Below are 19,598 nucleotides of genomic sequence, written 5' to 3'. Positions count from 1 at the left end.
TGATAGTACAAAGTTTTACAATTTCAAGAATGCACAGTGAGTTTTCGTTTTTTCTTGGAGGCTGAGATTTACCTTTAGATTTAATTTTGCTGGTCGTTTTTAATAGCCGCCGTAGCCTCTCAAACGGCTATTATTTAGGCGCTCTTTTTTAAATAAAAAATTTGCTTTACCTTTCGATCACTTTTTTGGTTTTACATATGTCACGGTTTTCACGTCTGACTTACCTCACTCACTGTTTCAACTTGATGGACTTTATATTTTTTCAACTATTGGATTACGCAATGTATTGAATACGGTCGAAGTCAAAAGAGTAAAATCAAAAGATCAAAAGAAACAGGATAAATTGAAATTTCATTAAGTCATTGAGAATTAGGGTATTAAAGTTCTTTCGAGTGTTTGCTAGCTGATATCGGTATTAAGTTTTTAGCTGTCAGTTCAAAAGCCGAATTGAGAATAGTTTTAGAATCTAACTGAAACTGCGCGTCAAATTAGAACACTTTAGACAGAAAAAGTCAGTCAATTTTTCTGTTCTTTTTTTTCTGATGTGCATCAAGCGCGTCAACGGTAGCCTTTTTCCGGTAATCTGCCGGCTATGTTTTAATTAATAGCCGCACAGCGATAGCTGGGGCTATTATTGGCCTTTTCTTGGTTTTTACAATTCAAAGAATTTGAATTGTATTGGGGCGCTGTCTTTTTTTTTAAGATCTGTTCACACATTTTCATGATTTTTGAAGTCAAATTGGAGTAGTGATTTTGGTCACGCCGAAACAGGAAGTGGAGCGAAAAAGCGAGTGGTTTTGCGGCGTGAAATTTTTTCGCTCTAATTTAAAAGTAGAGTGAGAATACGGTGTTTGAACAAAAATTCGCTTTATCGGTAGTGGTTTTTTGTTCACATGCGGCAATTTCACTTTGATTTTTACTGTTTTTTCGATTTTTGGATCGGATTTTTTTCTAAATGGTTTTTCCAATCCATTCATAGTCCGTTCTAGGTCTAGTTTTCTGTTTAGTCAATGAAAATTCTTTGAATTGTACGTCAGGACTTGTCCTGCTATGTTTTTTTATTTCGTCGTCATGATTTTTGTTACGACCATATGACGTCACAGCCACTTTTTGTTCATTCGTTCATGCAATTTCAACTGAATTGCATGTGTGACGTCATTTTTCGCTCTTAGTTGAGCGAGTTTTTTTGTTCATGCGCGTGATTAAATTTTTGGTCACACTTGACTTACCTCACTCTCAAAAATGACTTCCTCAATTTGAAATTGACTTTTATTTACTTTAATTCAAAGAGATAAGGTCAAATGTGTGTGTGTCACTCTAAATGAAGGTTATTTGAGATCAGCTAATAGAGGCAGCAATAACTTTATACAGATTTTAAATCAAAATATAACAGATCAGCCTTCAATGAAAAGACGATTTTTTTTGGTCTGTCTTTTTTACTGTTTTTTTAGACTGCCGATCTACGAATCTATTGCGGCTATTTTCTGGCAATCTGCCAGCTATGTTTGTTTCTTCAAGTTGTCGTAAATTGTTTTTGGTATTGCTTGCTTCAATACTTCAATTCAGAAATTTTGCTCCCTACGTCAGGGATTATATTGGGGTTTGTATATTAAGAGAGTATAATGCTTTTGGCAACAATGACGTTTTTGGGAAAGCCTGACGATTGGAGTCGCTTCATGAATTCTTCCGGCTATATTTTTTCGTTTCCGTGTCTGGCGCTTGTTTGTTCACACAGAAAAGTTGAATAATTCCACTTTTCAATAATTTCTTTATCTAAAGTTGTTTACAAGCGTCGTCATTTCTTATTCTCTCTAGCAAAATATTTTAGTTCATTTGCGTGATTAGATTTTGATCGTACGTGCGTGACCTCACTCAGCAAAATGGCTATTGCACTTCAAAATCTAAATTTAAATGGAATGAATTGAAGGTCAAAGACACTTATTTGTGTAATAAGGTCCCCAATAGAGAAGCTTCTGAGGAGTGAGTTTTTACAATCCATTATCAATTTACGATCCATTATCAATTTATCACTGAAAGTTTTTTCTAATATTTTTAAGCGAAGCTGATGACTTTTTCATTTCATTTCTGAATCTGTTTCTAGAGCAGCTATTCCGACAATCTGCCGGCTATGTTTGAATTTTGAAAAATCAAAATAGGGTTTGTGATTGTTTCCCTTCTCCATCATATAATGACACTTCATGGTCAATATTATTGCACTTTTGAATTATACTACTATTAACTATGCAAACCATTATCTGTGTGGAAACAAGCATTAGATTGCCCACATTTGCCAATAAAAATAAAAATTTTGTTCAGTTCCGATGGATTCTTGGTGTTCTACAGGTCCCAGAAGTTCCAGTCGATGCGAAAGGGGGATAAGAGACTGAAGAGTGTGGCAACAGAGGGAACAGGAGACTCACAGATCCCAATTGGATTGGATCCCAACTTCTCGCCCGACGAAAAGAGCTCCAGCAGGTATAATCATGATTAAGCTCTTTCTAGGGAGTTAGTTTTTAAATGTGTGAACATGTGTACTGAACAAGAAAATGTGTGAAGGCAAAAGGTAAGTTATGACACTCTGACTGTAACAGAAAAAAACCTGAAAAAAAAATGCGAACAGAAATAGCGACTATGCATTCTCACAGATAATTTTTGGGCGACAATTTTTTTGTTTCATGTTTGGTGCTAATAATATTTAAAAAAATTAACTTCCTATCAAATAATTACTCAATTAAATAACTAATTTCAGGCTTTGGCGTTGTCTCACGTGCTATACATGTCCAAAAGCAAGGGACTGTCTGCAGCTGTTTGGGTCCAAAATAGGCGAGGGGTTTGGAGAGGAATGGCTTTTCCTTCTTCTATTGGGAATCATCATGGCATGTCTCTCCTACATCATGGACTATGCCATTCTCAAGTTCCAGGAGGCTCACATCATTGTGTATTATGAAGTCAAAGGTTCGTTTTTGTTTTGTTTCTTTTCCCAGGATTTCTGTAATATCAAGGTGTACACTTTCCATTTCTCACTTGCGATCCGTTCTTTTTTGCAAGCGTTTGCCTTGAAACTAGAACCAAAATATTCAATCATGATTTCATTCTCTTGATGATGGAATCTGCATTTCGCGTTGATTCGATTACTGGTTAATTTTTCGCTTTAGGGGTTTTATAACCATTCAAAGAGCCGTGTTTTTTCAACGCATCATTTAATGCATTTCAAATTTTGCCTCGCTCACTTTCCCTCGTAAATACACGCTCAATGAGGTAGAAGTTACTAGGGGAGGTAGCACTTTAAACTAGAAATTTCGGAGTTGATTCTTTGTTGAATTTTGTAAAATTTAGGTATTTGTTATGTATTATTAATGAAGGCTTTTAGTTTTGTTTTCTTATTTATTAGCCGTGAAGCGATAGCGGCTATTATTGGGGACATCGTGGTTTTTACGAATCGAAGAGGAGTATTGGTTTTCTTATGGTTTGTTCAGCGGAAGTACTATTTGTTCAGGCGGCGTTTTGACCTAATAGTGAAAGTGAGTAAAATTGCCATATGAACTAACTTTTTCTGATCGAGAAAAGTTTTTTGTGCATGCGCTGCGTTCAATGGATGACTTTTTGACTTTGAAAAGAGTTTTTGAGAGATTTGCGCATATAGATGACAGTTTTTAGCCGTGTTTTCGTCCATTTGGCCCAATTTTTTTTTTAAATTGTAACTTGGTTTTTTGTAGAAATAAATTTTGATCGATGCCCCATGAATATGCAATCATCAGAAATAGATACCAAAATGATTCTGAGAGCTTAATGCATTTTAAGTGCATAATAGACTCATATTTCTCATTTTTTTTTGTCAATTTTTGACTTTTTTCATTAATTTTTTCGTTTTTGGCTATTTGAGCGAACTTTTTTAAATCAAACTGGTAAATAAATCAACGTCTTTTTGATAATTTTTGATTTGGATGTCTCTTTTAACTGTGAGGTGTTTTTGTTTTAATAACATTGTACACATACTAATCCGATTTTGGCTGTTTTTGTCAATTTTTGTCAAGTTTTTTGTTTGTACTTTTGAGTTATTATCCTAAAAGTCTTTTGGTGAACCATCGGTGTTTTTAGTTCCCTTTTGTTGCTAATTGAATTGGTTTTGGCGTTAACTATTCAAAATTCAGTGAAAATTTTTATCCTATTTTGAACATTTTTTAAAATTCTTTTACTGTTTCGCAATTGAGCTGAACTTTTTACTGAAACTGGAAGATGGCCATCTAATGTTCTTAAACCTCTATTAATTAATAACGAAAAATTCATATTTTTTACCCCAACTTTTCATTCCGATTTTTAATTAGAGTTTGTAATTTAGTTTTTGATTTTTCAGAAGTTGCGAATTAGTTTTTGTGGATCTTTTTAACAATGTATGTAGTCTTCAAATTCTAGCGTGTTTATTTCTAACATTCTCCAAAGATCTATAGTTTTATTTGCCCTGCCTTTGTTAAACTGAAAATTGTCGATTTCAAATAATATTTATTGTCTTTTTCCTTAGGTTTTTAAAAATTTTTTGTTTGCAATTTTGATTGATTTTATTTAATATAATATGGCGCTGAGGTTTTGCTAGCTTCACTTTAAAAATTTTTAATTAACACTCTCAGCAAATATTCTGAGGGCTTGTTTTTGCTAGCATACGAAATTTAGCGTTTGAATATTGTTATGTCTTTAGTGTTTTTCATTGTTAATTTTGATTTGATTCATTTTTTGGTCATTTGTTTGCTTTATTGCTTTCTTTGTTATTTAAAGCGACAACTTATATTTATAGCTAATGTGACAAAGTTTATTTAGTAACCAATTGACGACTGTTTTTGTTTTGCAAAATAGTGTTTCGATTGAGAGAACTTACGGAAATTGATAATTTTTGTAATAATTTTTTGCCATTTCTTGCAGTATTCAATTTTTTCTTACAAAATAAAGTTTTGGGAGCTTAACATAGCTTGAGTTCTCCTGCTCGCGTACTATGATGTTTTTAATTGCGTACAAAAGTTTTGGCTTACTTTAGATATAGGTGTAATGTAATTTTTTTGGTTCAGTTGGTTTTATGGGCTATCTTCATTTTTTGACCCATTTTTTTTTCTGTTTTTAGCAGCCACTTTCACTTTAGTAGGAACTCCTTGATTTAAAAGGTAATTTTATAAAGTAAAACGACTCTTCGGGTCGTTTGCGAAATTCTTCCGGCTATGTTTTAAATTTGAAAGAATTTGAATTGTATTGGGGCGCTGTCTTTTTAGATCTGTTCACACATTTTCTTGATTTTTAAGGTCAAATTGGAGTAGCGGTTTCGGTTACGCCGAATTAGGAAATGGAGCGAAGAGAGGAGTGGTTTTTAGGCGTGAATTTTCTCAATCGAATTTTAAGTTGAGTGAGAAACCGGTGTATGAACAAAAATTTGCTTTCCTGGTGTTGGTTTTTTTGTTCACATGCGGCATTTTCGCTTTGGTTTTTAGGGTTTTTTCGATTTTTTTTCGCTGAATGGTTTTTTCTAAATGGTTTTTGCAATCAAGTCATAATACATTCATTGTCTAATTGTTTGTTTAGTCGACGAAATTTCCTTGAATTGTTGGTCAGGACTTGTCCTGCTGTTTTTTAGAATGCAAAGAATTTGAATTATATTGGGGCGCTGTCTTTTTTTAAGATCTGTTCACATATTTTCATGATTTTTGGAGTCAAGTTGAAGTAGTGATTTTGGTCACGCCGAAACAGGAGGTGGAACGAAAAAGCGAGTGGTTTTGTGGCGTGAAATTTTTTCGCTCTAATTTTAAAGTGGAGTGAGAAAACGGTGTTTGAACAAAAAAATCGCTTTCTTGTTAGTGGTTTTTTTGTTCACATGCGGCAATTTCTTTTTTTTTTACTGTTTTTTCGATTTTTTGGATCGGATTTTTTAAATGGTTTTTGCAACCCATTCTTTGTTCATTCTAGGCCTAGTATTTTGCTTGAACTAAGTTTCAATTTCTAGTGTTTTTTGTTCTCATGCGGCATTTTTACATTGACTTTCTGTCTTTTTTTAAATTAAAAAAATTAGATCTTGGTTGTTTAGAAATGGTTTTCGGAAATCACTCGCAGTCCGTTCTATGTCTAGTCTTCGAATAGTCAATGAAAATTCTTTGAATTGTACGTCAGGACTTGTCCTGCTCTGTTTTTTATTTCGTCGTCTTGATCGATGATTCTTGCGACCATTGACTTTTTCAATTTCAGTGACTTCTACCGTTTTACAGTTCAAATTTGTGTGTCAATTTGTATTTATGTCAGTTGCGTGATTTAAGTCACTCAAAAAATGACTTGCGACTCACTTAATGAACTTTTTATGAACATTTGCTAGTAGTAGTGAGAAAGGGGGGGTCTACCGCACAGAAAAAGGATCCCACCACTTCTTTGGTGGGATCTATGGCTATCAAAACAATTGATGAAATTGAAAATATTGGCCCGCGTTTGAGACTGGGTGGTTGGGATCCTAAATCTGTGCGGTAGACCCCCCCCCCCCCCATTTCTCACTACTGCTGGTTAATGATCAATAGTGTGCACCTAAGTAGTGCCAAACCTAATTCTTATAGAGCTTACGTGTCTCATAAAAATGACAGTCCGAATCTAACCCAAAAAGTCGATTGGGACATTGACCGGTGGTCAATCTTATTTCTTAAGTTGTTTCAATTCCTTGGAAGGCCACAAGCTCTCTATCGCGGCTAGTTTCCGGAAATCTGCCGGTTGTTTTTTTAACTTTAGGGAAGCTCATTTAATTGCTATTAAACAAAAATTGTGAGAATCATTTTTTATTTGCTCTCAAACGAAGTTGGTAGCAATTACATTAGTCCTGCTGGTCTTTTTGCGATTTTTCGTACTTCCGACTTCTCATATGATTGTTTTTTTTCCGTGTTTCCAATTGACTTTTTATCATCAAGAAGGAGAAAAATGTTAAAGCCCTGAGGGGAGAAAGTTCTCTTAGCGCCCTAAGGCTCGCTAGTCTTTTAAGTATGTGATTCGCCAAAACTATTTAAAGAGACGTAAATTCATGGTGTGAAGGGCGGTTATTAAAGTTTGACTCTCCTCCCACTTAACATACCAGTTGCTCGACGTCCCCGTATCACTTGCTCCCCCCGCACGGCTTCAACCGCACTCCACCCCTCCAACTAATTCCACTTTAACAACCGCTCGCCTGTCGTTTCAGACCAATTCACCCGATTCAACCAATTCAACCATTCAGTTGGTTGTGTTAGTCCTTGTTTTTCGTCTGACCGATTTGACCTTTCACCACCTTGACTTCTTGCTTTAATTTTTTGCTTGACGCGATTTGCTTTCATGCCCAATGTTGAGCTGCTAAACTGCGTTCGTGGTTTACTTCTGGTAAAATCAGTTCAATATAGCCAAACAAATGTTTATTCATTAATCATTGAAAAGTCAGTTATATCAATACTATTCCAAGGCCCAAATTTTATCTATCTGCAACCGAACCGCAATCTGAACTCTCTAAAATTAGTTGTTGGGTGAAATTTGCGGCGTTTTTATTTTTTCTTTCACTGTTATGGCACCTTTTTTACCGTCTAATAGAAATATGCTTGCTTGACGTCGTTTTATGGTCTATTTTTAGTGCTTATTATCAGTAGCCGCCTCATCTTCTCAGTCGGCTATTTTTGCGTTTCAATTATGATTTTTCGTTCTCAAACGAAAATTTGGTTCGCTTTATCCAATTCAAGTTTCAGCTTTTTCAACATATTGAGCAAAAACTTTTTGACTTCTGGCTAGTTTCATTGCTCGCTCATTGTGATCAATATGCAAGCAGTTGCTCAGGAAGGCCAAACATGAAAGCAGGGAGTAAGTGTCGAAATTAAAATATGGAAATGTTAAAAACCTATGGAGCCAACGCCGTCATGTAAACTTTGCTGGTGAGAGCCTAATTAACAGATAGTCAACGCGGCGCGTCCTGATGAAATTTTGTTGCCAAGAAAAACTGTACTTCTCAATTTTTGCTTCTTTCAATGTCATTTGGGATCCCGGGCATTAATAGCCGCTATTTTCATGCTATCTTCCGTGTACTTGAATGTTCTAAACTTGTGACCCGAGTGATTTTCGTTTCGACGAAAACTGTTTGAAAAGGATTCCAGGGCTGATATTTAGAATTAGCTTCTGTGATTGGTTAACCAGCGGTGTTCAATGCAGATCTTGCTCTCAAAATTGCTAAATATTCTTTTAATCAGCTTCATTTTTTGATTCAAAAATTTTCACCAGATTTGTCTAAGATCTTGATCTCAGCTATTGCTATTGAGATCTTGATGTCCGCTCTCTCGTCTCAGTTTGACACCAATTGTACCGACAACCACTACAAACCTATCAGTTCAAACTTGCATACTATTTGTCCGCTGTCCGTCTTATTGAAAATTATCAAAGAATCTCTTTTTATTTTGTCAGTAATGCTGTTAGCACTGCGTTTCTTTTCTTCAAGATTTTCAAAAAACCTAAAAGCTTTTTGTTCAAGATTGACAATCAGACAAAAGCAATCAGTCATTTTTCACTGATGTCGCATCTGTTTTGCAGTTTGTCAAAGACGATATTTGTTTTTTTTGTTGCATGCTATTTTGAAGAACAGCGACATCTTAAGTAGTAATTTTTATTAAGATTTCAGTAATAAGATTTTCAGTAAGCATTAGTGACCTATTTCCGTGCTGATTTTTGCGATAATTTGAATCTTGGGGGGGGGGGCTCAACTCTATTTTTTATGACGTTATTAATAAAACCAACTGCTGATGTAAATATAGATTAAGTTAACCATATGTTGATCTGCCGGTCGGTCATAACTTAATATTGTAAGTTATCAACAGAATAACCGATAAAAGTTGATCTATTTCAAAGCTACTGAAGGTTGAAATGTTGAAGCAGATAAACCACATGTTTGTACTTGATTGTTCAACTGAGAGCAAAATAGACACGAGTATTGGAAAATATTGATGTTGACACAATGTTATCGTTACATGGACGAACTGATTAATGGAAATGCGAAAACGTTAGAGGAACAAAAAATAAGTAATTAATTCTAGCTGGAAAGTGATTCTCTAATGTCGATTTAGACGTAGAATTCAACTGCATGATATGCTAACCATAAAATATTGGTTTCCTAAGTTTCATATGAATTTTTTGCAGACGAAGATCAAACATGATCCCATTACGGAATTTACATTTTCGGCTGTGCCCTTCAATCGCCGAAATCTTTGACCTACAGAAATTTTACTTTGCTGATTATCTGCGAGCTGTATGGCTTCTGTATCTGTAAAGTAAACGTTGTCTTGTTAATGTTAAATTCTGTTCCCAACTAGAAGCAAATTGCTAATAGTCATTTGTATATTTCTGATGACGATTATGAAGTTTTGTAGCCGGTGAAGAGCTGTAATATTGTCTGATTTATTCTATAGTTGAACACAAGATCCACTTATAAGCAAGTCAATTAAAGAAGATCATTTTAAATCATTTGTCGTTGCACCTTGGGTCCTTTTAATGTCAATTATAGTTTTTTTCTTACATCTGATCGCAGGATAACTAATTTGAAAACACTTCTTTATAAGCAAGTATAGCAAAAAGAAATGTATGCACAGCTATAAAGGAGCAATGTTGAGGTTCAAATAATTTAACCGTAGTTCGAAGAATATCAGGGGATGAAATCGACGAATTGGCGAACTTGTGATGCGAACTTTCTGTCAGAAAATTGAATTGGCGAACTTTCTGTCAGAAAATTGAAGGTAGTTATACTCTATTAAAATTTGCTAAGCAGCTACTTTTCTTAACAGCTGAGGTTTCAAATGTGACGTTTTGTTTTTGCAAAAAAGTGGCAAAGTTAGGTTGTCAAATAACTAAATGCACGTCAAAAGCGCGTTTTTATCGGGTAGTATTTTAATTAGTGCTTTTCTATGATTTAACTGCAAACGAATTGGCTAAGATTAGCGATCTCCTGGTTTTAGGGCCTGAACACTTTCTACTTGGCTCTATTAATTATTTATGGAACCGAAGGTTTAGAATGCGTTATGTCATAACCAGGTAAGAAATCATTTTTCGTAAGAAAAACACGATGATGGATAAACGGGAAAATGTGTTTTCGAAGTTTTTTGCTATTTAGGCTTTCTGTCGATGCGGCTTTCATAGTAATGCAAGTTTTCATTTGCAATAAATTTTCAAATCAAATTTTTGCAACCCTAGCAATGGACGGTATGTTAGAGCCGAAGTGTTTGCAAATATTCAATCCATGCTACTTTTTTGACACCCGGTTTATCAAACGTTGCCAAGCTAACTTGGGTTGGCATTAGCTTCTGATTGTTGTAAATAGCCGCCCTCATCTTCTCAGCCGGCTATTATAGTGCTCCTTTTTTTACAATTCAAAGAATTTGGATTGTATTGGTGCGCTGTTTTTTAAGATGTTTTCACACATTTTTCAATGACTTTGATCTTTCAAAACTGGATAAACAGGTAAAGCCCAGCGGGCATTAAGTTTCATTAGAGGCCCAAAGTGTACGCTAATAGTCCTTCAAGTGCTTAGAGTGGTGCAGCTGCTGGGATGGCCTCAATTTAAGGTTAAAAGGTCATTTTTAGGAGTTTTTGGGCTCAAAATGGTGCAATTTTTCATGTTTTTACGAATTTTTTTTAAAGTTTTCTTGTTTAATAGCCGCCCTCATCTTCTCAGCCGGCTATTATAGCGCTCCGTTTTTTTTACTTCGTCGAACTTTTTTTCGCTTTTATCATTTTGCCGCTTTTTCGACATTTTGCGTGAAATCTTTTTGACTTCTCTAGGCTAGTTTCTCTCTTCTCTCATTCTGCTAAAAGTGAATTTGAACATCAGTTGCTCAGCAAAGCAATTCAAAATGAACGGAGTCAGTATAAAAAATTGTAGTCAGAAATTGAAACGGGATAAACCCATAAAGCCCAATTTCAGATGCCCGCTATTTGAACGTCGTTCCTGTAAGTCTTAGTTACCATCTCTTATGCTTATTGTCATTGATAGTAGCCCCTGTAGCGTCTCTCTAAGAAACAGAAGTATGTTCAACTTCGAAATGACATCAAAATGAATCGGACTTAAAAAATGTTTTTTTTACAAAAATCTTTTTTTTTTCGATATCTATTCTTTCAATCCCAATCATGCTTATTGGAATCAACGGCGGCTATTTTCCGGCAATCTGCCGGGTATGTTTGATTAGTCTTAGGTTGAAGTTCTTAAAAGTTGATGAAGGTCTTTTGCGAGACAAAATTACTAGTTATGACTATTTTAGGAGCTATATGTTTCGGCACTACAAGCACAAACAATCAAAATGATACTAATATTTGCAATTTTTTCAAGTTTTTTGAAATTTTTTTGTCATTTTATGAGTTTTTCCAGCTTCAGGGGCTAGGGAATCTCCTTTAAGGTTTGATAATAGGGCACTGCATAGTTTCTCGTAATAATGGGTTGGTTTTATCATTTTAATTCCGGTATTTTTTGATAAAATCTGCAATTTTTTTCATGGTTTCCTATGTTTTTTGTCAATTTTTGATATTTGTCCAGTCATAAGTGCCAGAAAACTTTTTCCACGATCTGATAAAAAGCTAATGCATGGTAGGTAATTTCAGTGAATTTGTTTGCAACCATTAAACTTTCCGAATTTTAGAAATTTTTTGATAAAATTTGCAATTTTGTTTGAAGTTCTTTCAAAGCGTTTGTCTTTTATTCAGTTTTTCTTGTCTAAATGACCAGATAACCTCATACAAGGTTTGACAGTATGTTATAAAATAGTTGCTAGGAGACAAATGAATTGTTTTCAATTTTTTGAAATAACGAATTTTATTTTGAAATTTGAAATTTTTTTATGAAAATTATTGCCTATCGATCTTTGATCCAATTAATTTTTTAGTGCTTGGAATTGGGTTACTGGATAGCCTCTAGGGACATAGAAATGATTCTTAAGATATTAATATCACAATTTTCATAAAAAGCTAATGCATGGTAGTTAGTTTCAATGAATTTGTTTGCAACCTTTAAACTTTCCGAATTTTAGAAATTTTTTGATAAAATTTGCAATTTTGTTTGAAGTTCTTTCAAAGCGTTTGTCTTTTATTCAGTTTTTCTTGTCTAAATGACCAGATAACCTCATACAAGGTTTGACAGTGTGTTATAAAATAGTTGCTGGGAGACAAATGAATTGTTTTCAATTTTTTGAAATAACGAATTTTATTTTGAAATTTGAAATTTTTTGTGAAAATTATTGCCTATCGATCTTTGATCCAATTAATTTTTTAGTGCTTGGAATTGGGTTACTGGATAGCCTCTAGAGACATAGAAAAGATTCTTAAGATATTAATATCACAATTTTCATAAAAAGCTAATGCATGGTAGTTAGTTTCAATGAATTTGTTTGCAACCTTTAAACTTTCCGAATTTTAGAAATTTTTTGATAAAATTTGCAATTTTGTTTGAAGTTCTTTCAAAGCGTTTGTCTTTTATTCAGTTTTTCTTGTCTAAATGACCAGATAACCTCATACAAGGTTTGACAGTGTGTTATAAAATAGTTGCTGGGAGACAAATGAATTTTTTCAATTTTTTGAAATAACGAATTTTATTTTGAAATTTGAAATTTTTTATGAAAATTATTGCCTATCGATCTTTGATCCAATTAATTTTTTAGTGCATGGAATTGGGTTACTGGATAGTCTCTAGAGACATAGAAATGATTCTTAAGATATTAATATCACAATTTTCAGGAACACTTCATTGAAATTTGCAATTGATTTCATTTTTTTTTTTAAATTTTTGGGTTATTTTCGAGTTAATCGATCTTCAAGTGCCAATGAATTTTTTCAGGCTTTGCAGATATAATACTGCAGCAATAGGTATATTTAAAGGGATTAAATTTTGCCTTAGGGGTAAAAGCTTTAAAGTTTTAGCAATGATTATATTTTTGATTAGTTTGTTTGTCTCTCAATTTCTTAATGATTTTGTTTGTTTTGGCTCGCATTGTTTAATAATAGGCTAGTTTCTCTTCTCTCATTCTGCTAAAAGTGATTTCGAACATCAGTTGCTCAGCAAAGCAATTCAGAATGAACATAATGAGTATAAAAAATTAAGTCAGAAATAGAAACGGGATAAACCCATAAAGCCCAATTTTAGATGCTCGCTATTTGAACGTCGTTACTATAAGTCTTAGTTACCATCTCTAAGGCTTATTGGTATTGATAGGAGCTCCTTTAGCCTCTATCTAAGAAACAGAAGTATGTTCAGCTACGAAAGGCCATCAAAATAAATCGGACAAAATGTTTTTGTACAAAAATCTTTTTTTCCAATATCTTCTATTCTTTCAATCCCAATCATGCTTGTTGGAATCAACGGCGGCTATTTTCCGGCAATCTGCCGGGTATGTTTTTTAGAGGAACTATATGCTCAACTGGTTTTTTTGTTTAGTCAATTTTGGTTGGTCGATATTTTGATCGTAGAGTGTTATGAGTGGCATCATTAGAAAGCCCGTCAAGCGCAGAATATTGAATTAAAATGATTTTTTTCAAAATTTCTTCCGAGCGGGGAGTTCTCGAGGTTTATAGTTCTGTGAACATCCTACTGATTTCTTTTGTTTTTCATATTTTGAGTACTTTTTGCTCAACTTTCCATCAATTTTGCTGAAGTATGTTATTCTTAACGGAAGTGTTATTGGTTTTCCATTTAAAGATAGTGGAGGGTTGCTGAGCTGTTTGATCCGTATTTTAAATACATCTTTGAAAATTCAGCCTTTCATGAAAAGTGGTACCAACAAATTTGCCTGCAATAAAGACCTAAAAACTCTTGACACAATCTTCGTATACTCAGAAGAGGGATAATACTCAGAAGCAGGATTTTACTTCCGCTTACCAAGGGAATGTTCTGGAATTAAATTTTTCCGGCGCTAATTTAAATCGATCTTTATTCAAAATGCGTCATTTATTTTTATGGAACCGAAGGTTTAGAATGCATTATGTCATAACCAGGTAAGAAATCATTTTTCGTAAGAAAAACACGATGATGGATAAACGGGAAAAGGTGTTTTCGAAGTTTTTTGCTATTTAGGCTTTCTGTCGATGCGGCTTTCATAGTAATGCAAGTTTTCATTTGCAATAAATTTTCAAATCAAATTTTTGCAACCCTAGCAATGGACGGTATGTTAGAGCCGAAGTGTTTGCAAATATTCAATCCATGCTACTTTTTTGAGCATGTGTTTCTTAACACCCGGTTTATCAAACGTTGCCAAGCTAACTTGGGTTGGCATTAGCTTCTGATTGTTGTTAATAGCCGCCCTCATCTTCTCAGCCGGCTATTATAGTGCTCCTTTTTTTACAATTCAAAGAATTTGGATTGTATTGGTGCGCTGTTTTTTAAGATGTTTTCACACATTTTTCAATGACTTTGATCTTTCAAAACTGGATAAACAGGTAAAGCCCAGCGGGCATTAAGTTTCATTAGAGGCCCAAAGTGTACGCTAATAGTCCTTCAAGTGCTTAGAGTGGTGCAGCTGCTGGGATGGCCTCAATTTAAGGTTAAAAGGTCATTTTTAGGAGTTTTTGGGCTCAAAATGGTGCAATTTTTCATGTTTTTACAAATTTTTTTTAAAGTTTTCTTGTTTAATAGCCGCCCTCATCTTCTCAGCCGGCTATTATAGCGCTCCGTTTTTTTTACTTCGTCGAACTTTTTTTCGCTTTTATCATTTTGCCGCTTTTTCGACATTTTGCGTGAAATCTTTTTGACTTCTCTAGGCTAGTTTCTCTCTTCTCTCATTCTGCTAAAAGTGAATTTGAACATCAGTTGCTCAGCAAAGCAATTCAAAATGAACGGAGTCAGTATAAAAAATTGTAGTCAGAAATTGAAACGGGATAAACCCATAAAGCCCAATTTCAGATGCCCGCTATTTGAACGTCGTTCCTGTAAGTCTTAGTTACCATCTCTTATGCTTATTGTCATTGATAGTAGCCCCTGTAGCGTCTCTCTAAGAAACAGAAGTATGTTCAACTTCGAAATGACATCAAAATGAATCGGACTTAAAAAATGTTTTTTTTACAAAAATCTTTTTTTCGATATCTATTCTTTCAATCCCAATCATGCTTATTGGAATCAACGGCGGCTATTTTCCGGCAATCTGCCGGGTATGTTTGATTAGTCTTAGGTTGAAGTTTTTAAAAGTTGATGAAGGTCTTTTGCGAGACAAAATTACTAGTTATGACTATTTTAGGAGCTATATGTTTCGGCACTACAAGCACAAACAATCAAAATGATACTAATATTTGCAATTTTTTCAAGTTTTTTGAAATTTTTTTGTCATTTTATGAGTTTTTCCAGCTTCAGGGGCTAGGGAATCTCCTTTATGGTTTGATAATAGGGCACTGCATAGTTTCTCGTAATAATGGATTGGTTTTATCATTTTAATTCCGGTATTTTTTGATAAAATCTGCAATTTTTTTCATGGTTTCCTATGTTTTTTGTCAATTTTTGATATTTGTCCAGTCATAAGTGCCAGAAAACTTTTTCCACGATCTGATAAAAAGCTAATGCATGGTTGGTAATTTCAGTGAATTTGTTTGCAACCATTAAACTTTCCGAATTTTAGAAATTTTTTGATAAAATTTGCAATTTTGTTTGAAGTTCTTTCAAAGCGTTTGTCTTTTATTCAGTTTTTCTTGTCTAAATGACCAGATAACCTCATACAAGGTTTGACAGTATGTTATAAAATAGTTGCTAGGAGACAAATGAATTGTTTTCAATTTTTTGAAATAACGAATTTTATTTTGAAATTTGAAATTTTTTCTATGAAAATTATTGCCTATCGATCTTTGATCCAATTAATTTTTTAGTGCTTGGAATTGGGTTACTGGATAGCCTCTAGGGACATAGAAATGATTCTTAAGATATTAATATCACAATTTTCATAAAAAGCTAATGCATGGTAGTTAGTTTCAATGAATTTGTTTGCAACCTTTAAACTTTCCGAATTTTAGAAATTTTTTGATAAAATTTGCAATTTTGTTTGAAGTTCTCTCAAAGCGTTTGTCTTTTATTCAGTTTTTCTTGTCTAAATGACCAGATAACCTCATACAAGGTTTGACAGTATGTTATAAAATAGTTGCTAGGAGACAAATGAATTGTTTTCAATTTTTTGAAATAACGAATTTTTTTTTGAAATTTGAAATTTTTTGTGAAAATTATTGCCTATCGATCTTTGATCCAATTAATTTTTTAGTGCTTGGAATTGGGTTACTGGATAGCCTCTAGAGACATAGAAATGATTCTTAAGATATTAATATCACAATTTTCATAAAAAGCTAATGCATGGTAGTTAGTTTCAATGAATTTGTTTGCAACCTTTAAACTTTCCGAATTTTAGAAATTTTTTGATAAAATTTGCAATTTTGTTTGAAGTTCTTTCAAAGCGTTTGTCTTTTATTCAGTTTTTCTTGTCTAAATGACCAGATAACCTCATACAAGGTTTGACAGTGTGTTATAAAATAGTTGCTAGGAGACAAATGAATTGTTTTCAATTTTTTGAAATAACGAATTTTATTTTGAAATTTGAAATTTTTTATGAAAATTATTGCCTATCGATCTTTGATCCAATTAATTTTTAGTGCATGGAATTGGGTTACTGGATAGTCTCTAGAGACATAGAAATGATTCTTAAGATATTAATATCACAATTTTCAGGAACACTTCATTGAAATTAGCAATTGATTTCATTTTTTTTTAAATTTTTGGGTTATTTTCGAGTTAATCGATCTTCAAGTGCCAATGAATTTTTTCAGGCTTTGCAGATATAATACTGCAGCAATAGGTATATTTAAAGGGATTAAATTTTGCCTTAGGGGTAAAAGCTTTAAAGTTTTAGCAATGATTATATTTTTGATTAGTTTGTTTGTCTCTCAATTTCTTAATGATTTTGTTTGTTTTGGCTCGCATTGTTTAATAATAGGCTAGTTTCTCTTCTCTCATTCTGCTAAAAGTGATTTCGAACATCAGTTGCTCAGCAAAGCAATTCAGAATGAACATAATGAGTATAAAAAATTAAGTCAGAAATAGAAACGGGATAAACCCATAAAGCCCAATTTTAGATGCTCGCTATTTGAACGTCGTTACTATAAGTCTTAGTTACCATCTCTAAGGCTTATTGGTATTGATAGGAGCTCCTTTAGCCTCTATCTAAGAAACAGAAGTATGTTCAGCTACGAAAGGCCATCAAAATAAATCGGACAAAATGTTTTTGTACAAAAATCTTTTTTTCCAATATCTTCTATTCTTTCAATCCCAATCATGCTTGTTGGAATCAACGGCGGCTATTTTCCGGCAATCTGCCGGGTATGTTTTTTAGAGGAACTATATGCTCAACTGGTTTTTTTGTTTAGTCAATTTTGGTTGGTCGATATATTGATCGTAGAGTGTTATGAGTGGCATCATTAGAAAGCCCGTCAAGCGCAGAATATTGAATTAAAATGATTGTTTTCAAAATTTCTTCCGAGCGGGGAGTTCTCGAGGTTTATAGTTCTGTGAACATCCTACTGATTTCTTTTGTTTTTCATATTTTGAGTACTTTTTGCTCAACTTTCCATCAATTTTGCTGAAGTATGTTATTCTTAACGGAAGTGTTATTGGTTTTCCATTTAAAGATAGTGGAGGGTTGCTGAGCTGTTTGATCCGTATTTTAAATACATCTTTGAAAATTCAGCCTTTCATGAAAAGTGGTACCAACAAATTTGCCTGCAATAAAGACCTAAAAACTCTTGACACAATCTTCGTATACTCAGAAGAGGGATAATACTCAGAAGCAGGATTTTACTTCCGCTTACCAAGGGAATGTTCTGGAATTAAATTTTTCCGGCGCTAATTTAAATCGATCTTTATTCAAAATGCGTCATTTATTTTTAATAACGGCTGTCATCTTCGCAGCAGGCTATTAATTGCGCTCCTATTTTTGCTATTCAAAAATTCAGAGAATTTAAATTCTATTGGGGCGCTGTCTTTTTTAATCGTCTGTTCGCACATTTTATTTATTTTTTAGGTCAAATTGAAGTGATGATATGATTTTGGTCACGCCGAATCAGCCAGTGCAGCAAAAAATCAAGTGGTTTTGCTGCGTGAATTTTTTGCTCAAATTTTACAGTAGAGTTAGAAAATGGTGTTTGAACAAAAATTCGCTTTCTCGCTAGTGTTTTGTGTTCACTTGCGGCAGTTTGACTTTGATATTTACTGTTTTTTTCGATTTTTGTTATCGGATTGTTATGAATGGTTTTCCGATTCCATTCATAGTCCACTCTTGGTCTAGTTGTTTTGTTTTATCAATGAAAATTCTCTAATTGTGCCAGGACTTGTCCTGCTATGTTTTTTCGTCAAACAAAAATTTGTTCGCTTTGGCTTATTTTGCCGCTTTTTCGACATTTTGCGTGAAATCTTTTATTATTTATCTAGGCTAGTTTCTTTCGTCGCTCATTGTGCTCAAAGTGCTTCAAAAGAGCGGTTGCTCAGAAAACCAATATAAAATGAACAGAGTCAATACCGAAAAACAAAAATAAAATTAGAAAATGGACAAACACTTAAAGCCCAATTTTAGAGGACGCTACTTGAACTTTGTTTTTGTCAGTCTCAGTTACCATCTATTATGATTATTGGCTTTGATACTAGCCCTTGTATTCTCTCAATAAGAAGCCGAGATCTTTCCATGGGCGGAATGACATCAAAATAGTCCGCACTTTAAAATTTTTTTTCTACATCAATCGTTTTTTTTTCATTTATTATGCTTTGTCAAGCCTACTTTTTTCAATCCTGTTTCAATCAACTTTAAGCATGTTCTCATAACGAACAGCTCAGCTCATTCAGTTGATAGCTAAATGGTTTTAATGACTTAAGAACAGCTACCATTCTCTCTTGACTGAAATCAAATTTATTGTCCTTTTTCTCTTGTTATTATCACATTAATGAAACCTCTCATTGGCCTTGAATTGAAGGCCAGTAGAACTCAAATCATGTTTTCAGTGACAACATTACGGTTTTAGAAGTTTCGACACTTCTCGCAATTTAAAATCGAATTTTTGTTTTCGAGGATATTTGATTTTCTTTTTGTAGTCGTATGGCCTATTCAGAATTTTGACACTTCAACATGGCTTCCTTCGGAAGTTTAATTGAACATAATTAAAACATTCTGATATCTAATGGTTTTAATGACTTTGATTTTATTTGCTATAAAAAAGTATCAAATTGATTTTGAGATTTGGCATTTTTGTTCTTTTTGTCAATTTGTGGCTTTGTCTAATTAATGACAGTGCCATCAACTTCCTTGTGACGCAAAAAGCAATATCGACAGGTTTTGTGTTTTTACCGATGCTTTTTTGACTCCAACACTAATAAACACTTCATAAAACGTATTTACTGGTCACTATTTGTCTTTCTTTTTGTTCTTTCGCATAGCACCTTTTAAAATAGGCCTTTATGATAATCAAATGAGGCTCAATTGAAAATCTGTGATCTTTGCAGTCTTGCTCTTTTTATTTTTTCGTATAACGTAGTCTCACAAATGACTGAGCCATAATCTCACTTATGACAGATCTCATTGCATTACTAGGGAGTTAAT

The 19,598-nt window shown here is 33.7% G+C and overlaps 1 protein-coding gene across 1 annotated transcript in view; it reads left to right on the top strand.

Annotated features, from left to right (window-relative positions):
* The window catches only part of LOC142350377 (chloride channel protein ClC-Kb-like), a 121,660-nt gene that overhangs the window by 34,700 nt on the left and 67,362 nt on the right, over positions 1–19,598 (top strand). Inside the window, exons 5-6 of the mRNA XM_075402224.1 lie at positions 2,344–2,475; positions 2,750–2,955. Coding sequence (XP_075258339.1) covers positions 2,344–2,475; positions 2,750–2,955 — 338 coding nt within the window. The remainder of the gene's footprint in view (positions 1–2,343; positions 2,476–2,749; positions 2,956–19,598) is intronic.

This window comes from Convolutriloba macropyga, chromosome 12 (assembly GCF_964194025.1).
Source record: "Convolutriloba macropyga chromosome 12, txConMacr16.3, whole genome shotgun sequence".
NCBI lineage: Eukaryota > Metazoa > Xenacoelomorpha > Acoela > Convolutidae > Convolutriloba > Convolutriloba macropyga.
Note: the sequence above shows the minus strand (reverse complement) of the source record. Positions and strands in the feature narration are given on the sequence as shown.